Below are 13,779 nucleotides of genomic sequence, written 5' to 3' on the forward strand. Positions count from 1 at the left end.
TCTGTCTGTCTGTCTGTCTGTCTGTCTGTCTCTCTTTCTCTCTCTCTCTCTCTCTTTCTCTCACACACACACACACACATTATACTAGATACTCACAATTTCAGATCATGGAAAAGCAGATGAAGCAATAATGATAGATCTACCAATTAAAGAGTTTAAGAAGATCCCCAACACCTTCCATCCCCCATTATTCCACCACCCCCCCCCAAAAAAAAGTGGTAGTCGGACAAAGAAAGTACCGGTACCAAAAAACCAATCGATGGTACTTTGTGTTTAGACAACTTTTCGCAGACCCAGGTAACATATCTTTCACTAGTACTAGTAGAATACAAGCTCAATTTGGGCATTTAGACAGGGAAAAAAACACAATTTATAGCGGATATAACAAAGTTGAAGTGTGTTGAGTTTGTACATAAAGTGTCAGTCTGGTAGGACCACAATCACATTGTCATTATTTTTATCTATATTTTTTCTATTCATCAAAATATTTTCGTCACCCTTTGGAAATCGAAAGAAACTCAGATTTTGATTTTATTTGGTGCAGTTTATAGCAGAACGCCATTGACGCTTCGTGCTAACTGGGTCCATGCTTGTCTGTGATCAACGAAAATGCTTTGAACAATGGACTGGACGCAGTTTGTTTTGTTTACCGCGCGATTCTCCATGATCAGCTGGTCACCCAGATACGCGCATCCGGGCGAAGTGTCATCTGATCTCTCTAGTATTACTGTAACTCTCTGGTAAACTGGTAATATGTCGCGGTCTCAAAACTCTGAATGAGCAAGTTACAGGTCTGTTGGCAAAGTCACTAGTTAAAGTAGATCTAAATCTTTAACAGATCCAGAGTATGAACATGAATCTAGAATACACACAGCGAACAAACGTTTTAAATTATTTGAACAAGATTTTTAAAATTGTAAATTAATTGTTTCGAGAGTAACAAATTATAGTTTTTAGTGTTAGGCTCTTGTCTTGGCGGTGAATGTAAACAAGAAGCCAGGCGGAATCAGGAAACAAACAAATCAGTCGCCTACTCGCCTGCACGACCCTGCAGTCCTGCAGAAAAATACGAGAACTTTTGTTGACTCTCATTCGTTTCTTTTGTCCCCCTCCATTCTCGGTGGTATGAGAATGGTTGCTTAGATTGTAAGATTGATGAAGAATACAGACCAGCAGATTGGGACTTCTAGATTCTAGAATCTAGAAAACCTCATCTAATCTAGATCTATATCTAGATCTAGATCTAGATGTAGATATCTAGATCTAGAATCTATAGATCTATAGATATAGATTCTAGATTAGATCTAGTCTAGCCATCGTTTCTGTAAAGGGTAGCGATATTTCGACGGCATGCCATTCTAAAAATAGGAAATAAAATGGTTTAATCACCTGGAACAAATGTCATCTAGCCAGGCAGCCTCGAGAGCCTATAAGTCTAGACCAAGTACTCAGGCTATAAAAGGAAGAGGTGTACGGCTCACAAACGATGGATGAGAAACTATAACAAACCCATCTGAAAGTGCTGCAGAGTTGGCCTACTATAGAAAACTGCATCTCCTCTCGACACTTAACGGCAATAACGGCAGCAGAGGATGAAACAGTGAAAGTGGAAGGACGTCCGTAACGAGCGACCACCCTATCAAACACAATTTTAAAGAAGAGGCCTAGACCTAACTTTTAAAGAAGAGGCCTAGACCTAACTCTAAACCTAACCCTACCCCTACCCCTACCCCTACCCCTACCCCTAACCCTACCCCTACCCCTACCCCTAACCCTAACCCTACCCTTACCTCTACCCCTACCCCTACCCCAAGCCCTCAATTCTGCTCTGTCTCATAGTGGTCGCTCGTTACGGAAGTCCTCCCGTGAAAGTAAGTATTCTCCTGCGTTTGTATCTTTCAAGTTCAACCAGAAGTTTTTGTTCAATCAATCAATGTATTCCTTCTTCTGATATTGTGGCAGTAGCATGAGCGAGAATAGAGGGAAGCAAGACAATTTTCCTCTTCAACTGTCCAGCTAAAGATGCTTAGCAATGAAGATGAAGCCTTACTTCAGGATGCTGCCTTTCAACTCATTGCTTCCAGTGTGGACCCTAAAGCACTCTTTCAAGAGGTACCGTCGTTCTGTTGGAAGTGTCTCGGAAGTTTCCTTGAATGTTTTGTGTTGGTACTTTGTTGTTGAATAGCTAGTGGGCTAGGGTTCATGAAGAAGAGCTGGGTCGCGAGAACAGTATCGCCTTCCGATTCACTCCCCTGTCGCTGTCACCACCTTGTGGCTTGTTTGTAACCTAGCCTACTGCTGGGTCGCGAGTCAAGTCGCGAGGACAAGAACGGAGCGGAACACTTAGTATGGCTCCTCTTAATTTACAAAAGATGGTATAGTCCAACCCCCCAATTAAAACAAAATGAACGGGTTCCAACCAGTAGACAGATGGAATTTTATGGAGCCATTGTTTTAGCGAATCATGGGGTGGGGGGGGGATGTATGGGGTCGCTAATTGAGGTCAGTAGAGCAGCGCAACGAAGGGTGGGAGGCGGAGAGGATGGCGGGGCAACAAGAGTGGGACTCGTGAAGTGGCGTTGATATGACACTGTTCCGTTTTCACGCGTACAACGAGCTCGAAGCTTAGTGTTCCACAAGCGCTCACGAACTGGCGATTCTTTGAAGCCGACTGAATCGCAAATCGCCACTCTCAGATTTGGCGAGGAGGATCCAGCTCTATCATGAAGAATGTGCTTTAGACGGCCGCATCCGTGAACCAGACAGGTTTACCCTTGCTCAGAAGAAAGATGCTTCACTGGATTGGTAATGGTGGACTACAGTTGAAAGTTGTTATAATAACAATAAAAATAATAAATGAATTTATAACTTGCCAGAATCCACGAAAAGTGCTTGATGGCGATTACAAAACACACACACACACATTCCCACACACCCACAAAGGCTCTAAAGCTCAGTACCACTACGACATGCAAAAACCCCCCACAAAAACCTCACAGATATTTCAGGTATAGAGTTACAGCATTATAAATATACTTTCCTGAAAAACATTGTTGATTTAAATTGATCAATTGAAAGAGACATTTTAACATCCAAATTGTTCCAAAGTTTGGGGGCACAGATGGAAAAGGCCCTTGTTCTGGACCTAGGCATGCAGAGGTGATGGTCATTTGAAGATCTTAAATTAGGAGATGGTGCGTACATTTCCATAAATTCTGAAAGATAATTTGGTGAGCACTGATGTAACGATCTATAAACCATGCACAAAATGTTTAATTCAATGCGCTGTCTCACCGGCAACCAATCAGAATATCATGAGCATGGTCTGGAATTTTTCTCAAAGTTATGAGTCTTGCTGCCCTGTTTTGAATCTTTTGAAGTCTGGCAAGAGTAGAATCTGGAATGCCAAAAGGAAGGGAATTAGTATTACAACAATCAAGGTGACTTAAAATAAAAGCATGAACAAGAATTTTCAAAGAATTATCATGTCGTGTTATTTATTAACAGTTATTTGTTTATAACTGTTTGACTGTGATTCATGATAAAATAGCTGTCCCCCCTGGGATCAGTAAAGCTGTCTTAGACTTCTTGTTCATGTTCATCTTCATTCTGCTCTTTCTCTATTGGTTTACACTTGACAGTGACACCCTTTCTTTGTGCATAATCATTTTCTCAAGATGAAAAGCACTGTAAGATTTGAACTTTAAAAAAAAACAATTTCTGCTGTGACACAATAAGACGACACACAATGAATGTTTAGACTCAATATAAAACACACAATATCTGTTACACGCAGTAACTATAGGACACACAATGACTGTATACAGGACACACAAAGAATGTGTTGTGATGCAATAGCCTCCATATCCAATCTGTAAGATGTTATTATTATATGAGAATGTTGGACAAAAATGAAAGTTCTCACATTTGAAACTGCTCTTGCCAATTTTTTTATTCTTAAGATCATGAAAAAAAAATAGAACTTTCCGTCTTGTGTGCATACATTTATGAATTTTGCACTTTTCTTTTTAGAATAATTTTCAAAAGTGGTTCTCACTGTATGAACTTTGCTTGCTCAGTAAGGGAAGCATCTTCCAACTATTGAAAATATCAATGCTGGGCTTTTCACCAGATGGTTTCATTGTCAAAGAAAGCCAGGCTTGACAGCACCAACTCTCTCAGTGGCTCTCTTCATGGTATGTTCAAATGGACTACATAGTTTTCTTTTTGTCTTCAGTGCTTTTCTAGATGCTATAAATTAAATAAATATTTCTCTGTTAAAGAGTGTGGAGTGGACAAAGTTAGAGGATTAATTGAGATATTTGAAGTACGTAGTGACCTCTGACTGGTGGCTGTTTTCTTTCATCATTCTCAATGTGAAACTCAGATCTGACATCCAGGATCTACTTCACAAACTTTTGCACTTGTTGGCAATACGTAGATTCTGTTTTATTTTTCTCTAAAAATCGTACATGAAAACTGAAGTAACAAAATGTCAAATGAATGGCTGTTCATTAAGTAAGCTTATTTTTAAAGGTCTTGATATGATTTCTGCTTGATTACAATTAAAATAGTGATTTGAAATTTTATATTCTCTCAGCTCTGTTTTCTGGTTCAAATTTTGTTTTGACAAGTTGAGACTTAAATGTGTATAGTGTGCTGTAAATTAAATGAACAGGCTTCTGATTTTAAACACTATGACTGCTACTTTTCTTTCAGTTGAGAATCTCCTGTCTGTGACATGTGAAGTTGGGGCCCCTGAGAAGTATGAGAATTCTGTTTTGGCCACACCTGTACTGGCTAAACAAGTCCTTGACCTTGCTTCTACTTTTCCATTTCCCTGTTCTTCCAGGGATAGGAACACTGAGGTCAGCATCTTGCTTGTTTGTTAATAACTTCCTCTCCATTTGGAACTACTTACGTATACATTTATTCTCAATGAATTTGGATAACTCAATTCTTTTCTGGTATTTCCAATTTGTCTTAAGACTGAACTTTTCTTAGGCTTGGACTTGGGGGAGTACCTGCAAAGTTTCTTTAAACTTCAGTCTGAAACCACACCAGTTTCCAACATTTAAAGCCTGTTTTATGTGGAATTACCTTGAATGTTTATTTGGGGGGGGGGGGGGGGGGGGGGGGGGGGGGGGGGGGGGGTTGGCATGGGCGAGTATTAAGACGTTGAACTTGCAATGTGAAATGTATGAGTTTGATGCCCTGCCGTGTTACGTAGGACATTGTATCCTTGGGAACAATACTTTATCCTTTATTTTTTATCCCCCCCCCCCCCCAAACTGCAAATGGGAACTTGCTGATCTTCACAGATGGAGTGTGTTAAGGATGAGCGCCTAACAGGCTGCTACACCATATCTGCCGCCGTAAGGGAAAACGATGAATGGTCAAAATTTTTCAATTTTTACATATTTCATAGAATATTTAATTCTGCATCTGATGGTGTAAAATTTTTTGTCATATCCTAATCTGTTGTTGCGTAATTGAGAGTTTGTCGTTTTCCCTTATACTGGCGAGCTCCGAGCCAGAGCTCAGTGTAAGGGAGAACGACGAATGGTCGATCGGTCAATGGTCTCTACCGTTGGACAAATTCGGCATGGGTGACGAATGACAATTGATCACTGCTGCGTCAGTACAAACATACTCGGCCTTTTAAGCAAACAAACACACCACCACCCCCTCCCCCGGAGTACAATCGACGGATTATAAGAATGCATCACTTTGTGCGTCTTTCTGTCTTTCACGTAGTAGGTCTATGCTGATGGTGTGAATTGACAAGAGCATATGGGAGAGAGGGGAAAACGGATGGGAACAGGGGGAAACGGATGGGGATGGGAGGGTTAAAAAAGTATATTTATTTAGGGAGAAATTTATTAGCACTGCATAGTAGTGTCCGCCGGACGTTCACTGACTGACGTCATATTAGTATGTTGTCCAGTCATTTTACGTCCCAACTATGGTGGTAGTGTCGCAGTTTGTCTAGCACGTGTCACTGGTCGACATCATTATAGAATTACCAAGCAATTAATGACACTGCTTTATGAGAGTACATTTCTTGGTCCAACTTAACTAGTGGACATATTGTGGCGACACAGTCTTGCTTTACAATTTCTTTATGACTTGATGGACGTTACGATCGAGTATAATAATGTCTTGCAGATTCAAACTGTCCTTGTCGATCTCTACTCGGTTGTATATTTTCCCATCAATTGAATGCTTTATTAAATACGACTGACGCTGTACAAAGCGCCGCATCGCCTCTCCCGAGAGCGTTTGCGATACAAACTTGTAAGATTGCTACATGAAAATTTCTTACGTGAAAGTTTGACTTTGCAATGATCTGATCGCATTATTGACATTGTAACATTATTGATCCCTTTGGTCGTGGAGGGGGAATTTTGCAATTAGCGAAAACAAGCTGGGTATCCCGTTCGATGAACGGACTCAAAAGAATCGACCGTCAAGTCATTGTGGAACCAATATGCACTGTTTGTGAACAGAACTCTCACTTGATTATAATGGCGTCTAAGAAGACGAACTTTCCAAGATTAGATCTAAACGAAACTAATGAAAAACTGAAAATTAAACTACAGTGACTTCAGTCTTCATATTTTAACTGTGCACCTTTTAAATGATTCTGAACCACCGTTAATTTCGAATTTAGCACCAATTTCAAAAAGAAAACACGAGGCTGATCTATAATATGGGTCGCGCTCTTGACTTAAAATAGTGCTCAGTATTGCGCGACAATGTGCGATAGTATCGAACGGAAGTACGACTTGAAATAAACAAACCTGGCGGATTTTCTAAAATTCCAGAGACAGAAACGTCGGCCTACAAAAACGATCGGCGAAATAAAGAAATTTAGCTTTTTGCAGCAAAACTGTCTCAAAACTGAAAAAAGCCAAGGGCGTCATGATCTGGGGAATATTTTAAAGAATCTTTTGGCGAAAACCGCACGTCGATCGATGCAGCCATTAAAAAGACTTTTGAACAACAACATTCGGCCACCACAAATAGAAAATAGATAAAAGTAAAACTCGCTTCTGAAGAGAATACAATAAAGAGATATCATGGAGACCAAAGCTGTTGAAAATGTGTGCTTAGATAACACATCTGATTTGTACATTGATTGTGTAGTAGGCCTACTTAACCAAGCGAGGAAGGGAAACGAAGAACGTTTACAGAGTTACAGTAGGGATATAACAAACACCTAGCTTTATACGTGTAATAGCTGGTTTGTATACATAAGAATACGTCCTATTTTTATTTGTAGTAATCTGTACACTGTCATCTCTGTCGGAGATGCGTTACAACTGACCATCGCCCACGCCCATAACACTTCATGAGTGTAAGGGAGAACTACGGACGGTACCATTCGTCGTTTTTGCTTACATCCCAAGGCTCACCTGCAGGCGCGCACTGTAAAGGAGAACGACGAATGTCGAATAACTTTGCTACTTTTCAACCTAAACTGTTCAAACTTTAGAAACTGCTTTATGAACACTTCAATCAGATATCTGGTGAATTACAGCTTAAAAGAGTGAAAAAAAGAAGAGTTATAAAGTGAACACATTTTTTGCCTCTCCTGAAAAATTTGCCTCGCAACCTGCGCAGGACCATTTGTCGTTTTCCCTTGCGACGGCAGGTATGTCCCCAATGGGAGAGAAATTGGTGATAATCTAAAATAAAGGGAGTTACTGTGGAGTGATTTGAGCTTTGTTGGAGGTACATATGTGGAGGTACATGTGTGGTGTCGGTGGCCTAGTGGTTAGGCTCTCGGACTCGCAACCGTAAAGTCGTAGGTTCGAATCCCGTCAGGGGCCCGACGTTGTGTCCTTGGGAAAGGCACTTTACACAAATTTTCCTCACTTCACCCAGGTGGGAAAGGGTACCCGGCTATAGACAGCGAAAGATCTTGTCAGTTTGTTAGTGTTTGAGCACTTAATCAGCTGCTTGCACTGTATGCTTCCCGGGAAGCTGAGCATGTTTCTGAGTGTTCTATGGTCTGCTGGGGTAATAATATAGTGTAAAGTGCATAGAGCCTGCTGCTGAGCGGGGATATGCGCTATACAAATGCTATCTATTATTATTATTATTATTATTATTATTACATGGTGAGAAACATGTTCTTTGTTTTCTTTCTTTTCATGGTCAAGTATATTGGCTTCATGAAGGTGCATGAGCAGAAATATGCTCTTTGCTTTGCTTCTATTGTACATGACCAGAAATATGCTCTTTGCTTTGCTTCTATTGTACATGAGCAGAAATATGCTCTTTGCTTTGCTTCTATTGTACATGACCAGAAATATGCTCTTTGCTTTGCTTCTATTGTACATGAGCAGAAATATGCTCTTTGCTTTGCTTCTATTCATGACAAGGAAGAAGAATGCTTATGTCCATTTTGCTCCAAACATCTGTTTGCAGGTGGAATTTCAAATGTGTATTCATTTGATGAACAAAAGTATTCAGAAGGGAGTGTTCATCCCATCCTTGTGCTGGTCGATGCTCTCTGAGGTAGTGTTATATATCTCTATAGTATTATGTTTCATCATTTGCTTTGCTGAAGATTGGCTACCACAGGAATCCTGAATATATTGAGGTGGTTTCAGGGGAAGTGCGTGCAAGAGCACAGGAATATCAAAACTTTTAAAGGTGAAAAAAAATAATAAAGAGTGTCGGTAATAAATAAAAATAAAATATTTGTAGACCTTATTTCAGTAAATGACTTTTGGAAAATACAGATATGAGATGTTGTGGAACCCCCTGATATAAATAACTCAAACCCAACTCTACCCCCCGGGGCGGTGCCACTGACTGTAGTGTCTTTAGGCCATTCCCAAAGGGGGGACATTTCTCGTTCAAGCATAGTAGAATTGTAAATGGGCTGACTCATGTCATGCTCATAACTGTGCCTGATCTACAACAGGGAACTGCTGCTTTTTCTTTCTTGATCCTTACTACATGTATTGTCATTTTCCTCTACTTCTTTTGTTTGTTTGTCACTCTCTTGTGACCTGCTATTTCCGGGGTGCCTTGATAGTCGAAGCAGACCTTGTGCTGTTGAAGCTAGAGAGGTGAACAGAGTAAGTCTGATTCCCTGTAACTGTAAAGACTTCTCTGTTGACACCCACCCCTTGGCGCTCATATGACCTTATTCAGTTGCGAGCGCTGTAAAACCTTCTATTATAAAAAAAAAGCAAAATCCAACTCAAGATAAGCTGATTTGATGTTCTGGCTCCTTGCTGAAAACTAAGTTTACCGACACATTCCCAGTTCTGGCCGAACGCGTCACGTATATCCCTGCTCTGTGACTCTCCTCCTCAGTGCCAATTGCCCCTGGAGATGCTGTGGAGGCTCCATGAGTGTCAAGCCATTCAACTGGACGCCTATCTCGCCAGGTGAGATCATAGTTCTGCTTGTTGAGAAACTTTTGTCTATGTGGCGTCGGTGGCCTAGTGGTTAGGCTCTCGGACTCGCAACCGTAAGGTCGTGGGTTCGAATCCCGTTAGGGGCCCAACGTTGTGTCCTTGGGAAAGGCACTTTACACGAATTTTCCTCACTTCACACAGGTGGAAATGGGTACCCAGCTATAGACAGTGAAAGATCTTGTCAGTTTGTTAGTGTTTGAGCGCTTAACTGGCCGCTTGCACTGTATGCTTCCTGGGAAGTAGAGAATGTTTCAGAGTGTTCTATGGTCTGCTGGGGTAATAATATAGTGTAAAGCGCATAGAGCCTGCTGCTGTTGAGCGGGGATATGTGCTATACAAATGCTATTTATTATTATTATTATTATTATTACAGGTTTGTTTGGTCTGCTTAGGTGAGAGAAACTTTGACGTTATTGAGAATTGTTGTTGTACGTTTTTTTGGTTTCGTTTCTGTAATAGAAATATTTCTCTTCTATACTTTTTTTTTACTTTGTTGAAAATGTTCTGTTCTCTGGTTCTTTTGAAATTTGTGTGTGTGTGTGTATTATGTGTGTGTATTGTGTGTGTGTGTGTGTGGGGTGATAAATGAGAGAGGGAGGTGGGATATTGTGTGTATGAGAAGAATAGAGAGAAAGAGAGTTTGTGCTTTGGTTTGGATTGAGAACCTTGTTAATCATTGGAGCTCAGTAGCTCAACAGGTGTGGTGTTCACCGGTTAACCCTGAGGTCTGGAGTTCCTCCCCTGCCAGTTTTGGGGTTTTAATTCAAATTTTTAACCCTCCCTGATCCAAGGACACGTTGGATCAAGCACCTCGTCTTCTGGGAACAGGATAAAAAATTTTGGTGGTCCTGTGTGGAAGTTCTGCACGTTACAGATCCCTTGGTGGTTCTAAAATAGAGAAGAATAGACCCTTCAGGCTCCTGTACAGGCGCAACTCAAGTTTGATTCCTAACCAAAACCAAAGCCACTCTCGTCAGTAGAAACTTTAAAGAGTTGACCTACCTTGGAAAATGCCATGTGGCTGTCGGTCAGGCCAGGGATGATTCTGTGATCTGTGTAGATAAAATGGCCATGTACTTCAAAGTCAACAGCACCGTGAGATGAAGATGTGACAGTCACGTACTTCAGTGACTCCCTAAGCTCTAGCACAGTTACTCAGAACTAGAACATTGTTGATCGTCTGTGAGATGAAGATGTGACAGTCACGTACTTCAGTGACTCCCTAAGCTCTAGCACAGTTACTCAGAACTAGAACATTGTTGATCGTCTGTGAGATGAAGATGTGACAGTCACGTACTTCAGTGACTCCCTAAGCTCTAGCACAGTTACTCAGAACTAGAACATTGTTGATCGTCTGTGAGATGAAGATGTGACAGTCACGTACTTCAGTGACTCCCTAAGCTCTAGCACAGTTACTCAGAACTAGAACATTGTTGATCGTCTGTGAGATGAAGATGTGACAGTCACGTACTTCAGTGACTCCCTAAGCTCTAGCACAGTTACTCAGAACTAGAACATTGTTGATCGTCTGGACCCACACTTGGGATGGGGGCTACATAAGTAATTTGCTGTTGTTTTTGTTTGTATAATTTCCTGTTGTTTTTGTTTGTATAATATCCTGTGGTTCTTGTTTTTGTAATTTGCTGTTGTTCTTGTTTTTGTAATTTGTTGTTCTTGTTTTTGTAATGTGCTGTTGTTCTTAAGACTTATGGGCAAAATGTGGCGTGTATTGTTCTTCTTCCTCATACACCTCATGTCCCCAACCATTCCTCTCCTCCTTGACTTCAGCAAAGTCTGTGAGAAGTCTTTTCAGTGTTCCGTGGTCAAGGATCTCGTGAAGCTTTGTCAGTGTACCCAGGCAGATCGTCCAGGGAAGCGGAAGGTGCTTGCTGGTAAATCTATTTTTACTCTTAGGTCAAAGTTGTTTGTGCTTATGGTTGGAGGGTGCCGCTACTGGTAATTCTTATTTTTTAAAAATTAAAAAATTGTGACTCTCTGTGGGACTTTTTCCTGCTGTAAAAGAGGGTTATTACTGCCATGTGCTTCTCTCTACTCAAACGAAAGTAAAACGAACAACATCGTCTCATATGGTTTCTTTTCTTTTCTTTCCACTTCACTGGTGGTAGACACTGGTAGGGAAATGTGTGGGTAGACACTGGTAGGGAAATGTGTGGGTAGACACTGGTAGGGAAATGTGTGGGAGACGCCAGTACATGAGTCGATGGAAATGTTTCATATTTTCAGTATTTGAGGGATTATACTCAACTTTGTTACATCAATTTCTGGATTTTTTTTTTGGTGAGGGAGGGAGCTAGTATTTTTTGGTAAGGGAGGGAGCTAGTATTTTTTTGGTGAGGGAGGGAGCTAGTATTTTTAGTTGGTGACCTTATCCCACTGGTTGCTTGCTGAGAGACTGGCCAATAGATAGAACGTTTGTATTATGCTATGAAATCTGTTGTGGACTAACAAAACTTGTTCTATTTTTCTCGCCAACTATTCTATTTCCAGGATTGACGTCTCATTTCTTGTTGAAAGGTTACTTGGTTGAGAATTCATCGCTTCGAAAAGTAAGTGTTCTTTTCTGTTATTTTTCCTCCATAGCTGTGCTGGAGTCTCGAAATTTTCGCATGGTCATAGTCACAGCAGAAGGGCTGAAGTCCTTTTTTGTTGTTTTGGAAATACTTTATAAAAACTGCCTACCTAAGCCTAAGTCAACCTAATGACTTGAGCAGAAGTGAACATTTCTCAGCAGTTAGATTTTTAGTAAAGTTTCACAACCCTGTGATATTGAGGATACGAAATGAAAAGCACGTTTTTTTAAGAACCAAAAATTATAGACCTGAAAAAAAAAAAGACTCAGCGCTAAACGTGACAATGTGCAACTTTTTCTGTGTCCAAAGTAGGCCCTACTTTTTTTGACAGCACGTTGATGGGGAAACATACATCAGCGCAAGAACAGAGCAAAATGAAGTACAGCTCCAAATAAGAGAGTTGCAGGTCACACCAAACAGGAGAAATTGTTTCAAATGTTAAATTTATAAATGACATACTGTTGGTTTGCTTGTTTACCCAAATGGTCTTTTCACTTTTTAGTTGTACATAGAACACAAATAGGTAAGTATCTAAAGTGGTGAAATGTTGATTTTATCACATCAATAACAATAACAATAATGGCAATAGATTTATATAGGATCTCATAAATCTCAGACTGAAAGTAGGCTCTCTTATGCACTTTACAGCTCATTATTACCTCAAAAGACCCTGGGACATTCCTAATTCATTCTCAGCTTCCTGAGAAGCATTAAGTGCCTTCTGCCATTTTAAGGCACTTCACCTCTTTCCAGTTGCGCCCGTAGAATTTACTGGCCTGAACCGTGTAGCGCTGTGCCTATGGACCGTAGAATTTACGCGCCTGAACCGTGTAGCGCTGTGCCTATGGACCGTAGAATTTATTTACGGGCCTGAACCGTGTAGTGCTGTGCCTATGGCCTGCAGGATTTACGCGCCTGAACCGTGTAGCTGGATCCTGCTCGAGAAGTGAGAGGCATGGTATGCCTAGATAATCTAGACTGGGCTGGCCTATCACGCGATGCGTTCTGATTGTAGTGTCTGCGCATGCCACACCCTCCCTACTCAGTTGCTCCGGCCTTCAATGGTGGTTCGCGTGGGCTCTCCCATTCTTTGTTTCGCTGGATCACTGACAACTTTCTCAACTGGCAAAGTTTAATAATAATGTTTAATTGGTCTGTGCGCTGTGCACAGCAGCAGCAATATTCCGTTATAACCGACTCGCGTGACCGTCTGATTGTGCAATAGCAGTATTTTATTTACAAAGATAAAGAAGGAGAAAAAAATGGGGTTTTAGAATAGAGTCTTTATAACAGACTTCTCGTTGTTTTAGGACTCGTTATAAGTGGACTCCACTGTAATTGGTATCAATATAACCTCTGTCATAGTCCCGTAAATTGAAACAATTTCTCCTGTTTGATGTGACCTGCAACTCTCTTCTTTGGAGTTGTACTTCATTTACAGAGGTGATATATTGAACGCTCATTTACAGAGATGATATATTGAACGCTCATTTACAGAGGTGATATATTGAACGCTCATTTACAGAGGTGATATATTGAACGCTCATTTACAGAGGTGAGATATTGAACGCTCATTTACAGAGGTGAGATATTGAACACTGCTTTGCAGCAAGTTCCAAAATCTGGTTTGAGAAAATGTTGGAGTTGATCCATATGTGCATGGCTCTTTGAAACAATTAGTACTTTGATATTTCACATTTGAAATAATTTTACAAAGAATTTTTCATGTTTAATGCGATCTGGTTGTT

General features: G+C 40.7%; 1 protein-coding gene across 1 annotated transcript in view; it reads left to right on the forward strand.

Moving 5' to 3' along the window:
- Positions 1 to 975: 975 nt before the first annotated feature.
- LOC101852304 (Fanconi anemia group A protein) overlaps positions 976 to 13,779 on the forward strand; it is a 42,101-nt gene continuing 29,297 nt past the window's right edge. The window contains exons 1-8 of the mRNA XM_013090825.2: positions 976 to 1,123; positions 1,963 to 2,112; positions 4,133 to 4,196; positions 4,720 to 4,868; positions 8,437 to 8,526; positions 9,337 to 9,410; positions 11,229 to 11,332; positions 11,949 to 12,007. Coding sequence (XP_012946279.1) covers positions 2,023 to 2,112; positions 4,133 to 4,196; positions 4,720 to 4,868; positions 8,437 to 8,526; positions 9,337 to 9,410; positions 11,229 to 11,332; positions 11,949 to 12,007 — 630 coding nt within the window. The 5' untranslated portion in view covers positions 976 to 1,123; positions 1,963 to 2,022. The remainder of the gene's footprint in view (positions 1,124 to 1,962; positions 2,113 to 4,132; positions 4,197 to 4,719; positions 4,869 to 8,436; positions 8,527 to 9,336; positions 9,411 to 11,228; positions 11,333 to 11,948; positions 12,008 to 13,779) is intronic.

This window comes from Aplysia californica, unplaced genomic scaffold (assembly GCF_000002075.1).
Source record: "Aplysia californica isolate F4 #8 unplaced genomic scaffold, AplCal3.0 scaffold01563, whole genome shotgun sequence".
NCBI lineage: Eukaryota > Metazoa > Mollusca > Gastropoda > Aplysiida > Aplysiidae > Aplysia > Aplysia californica.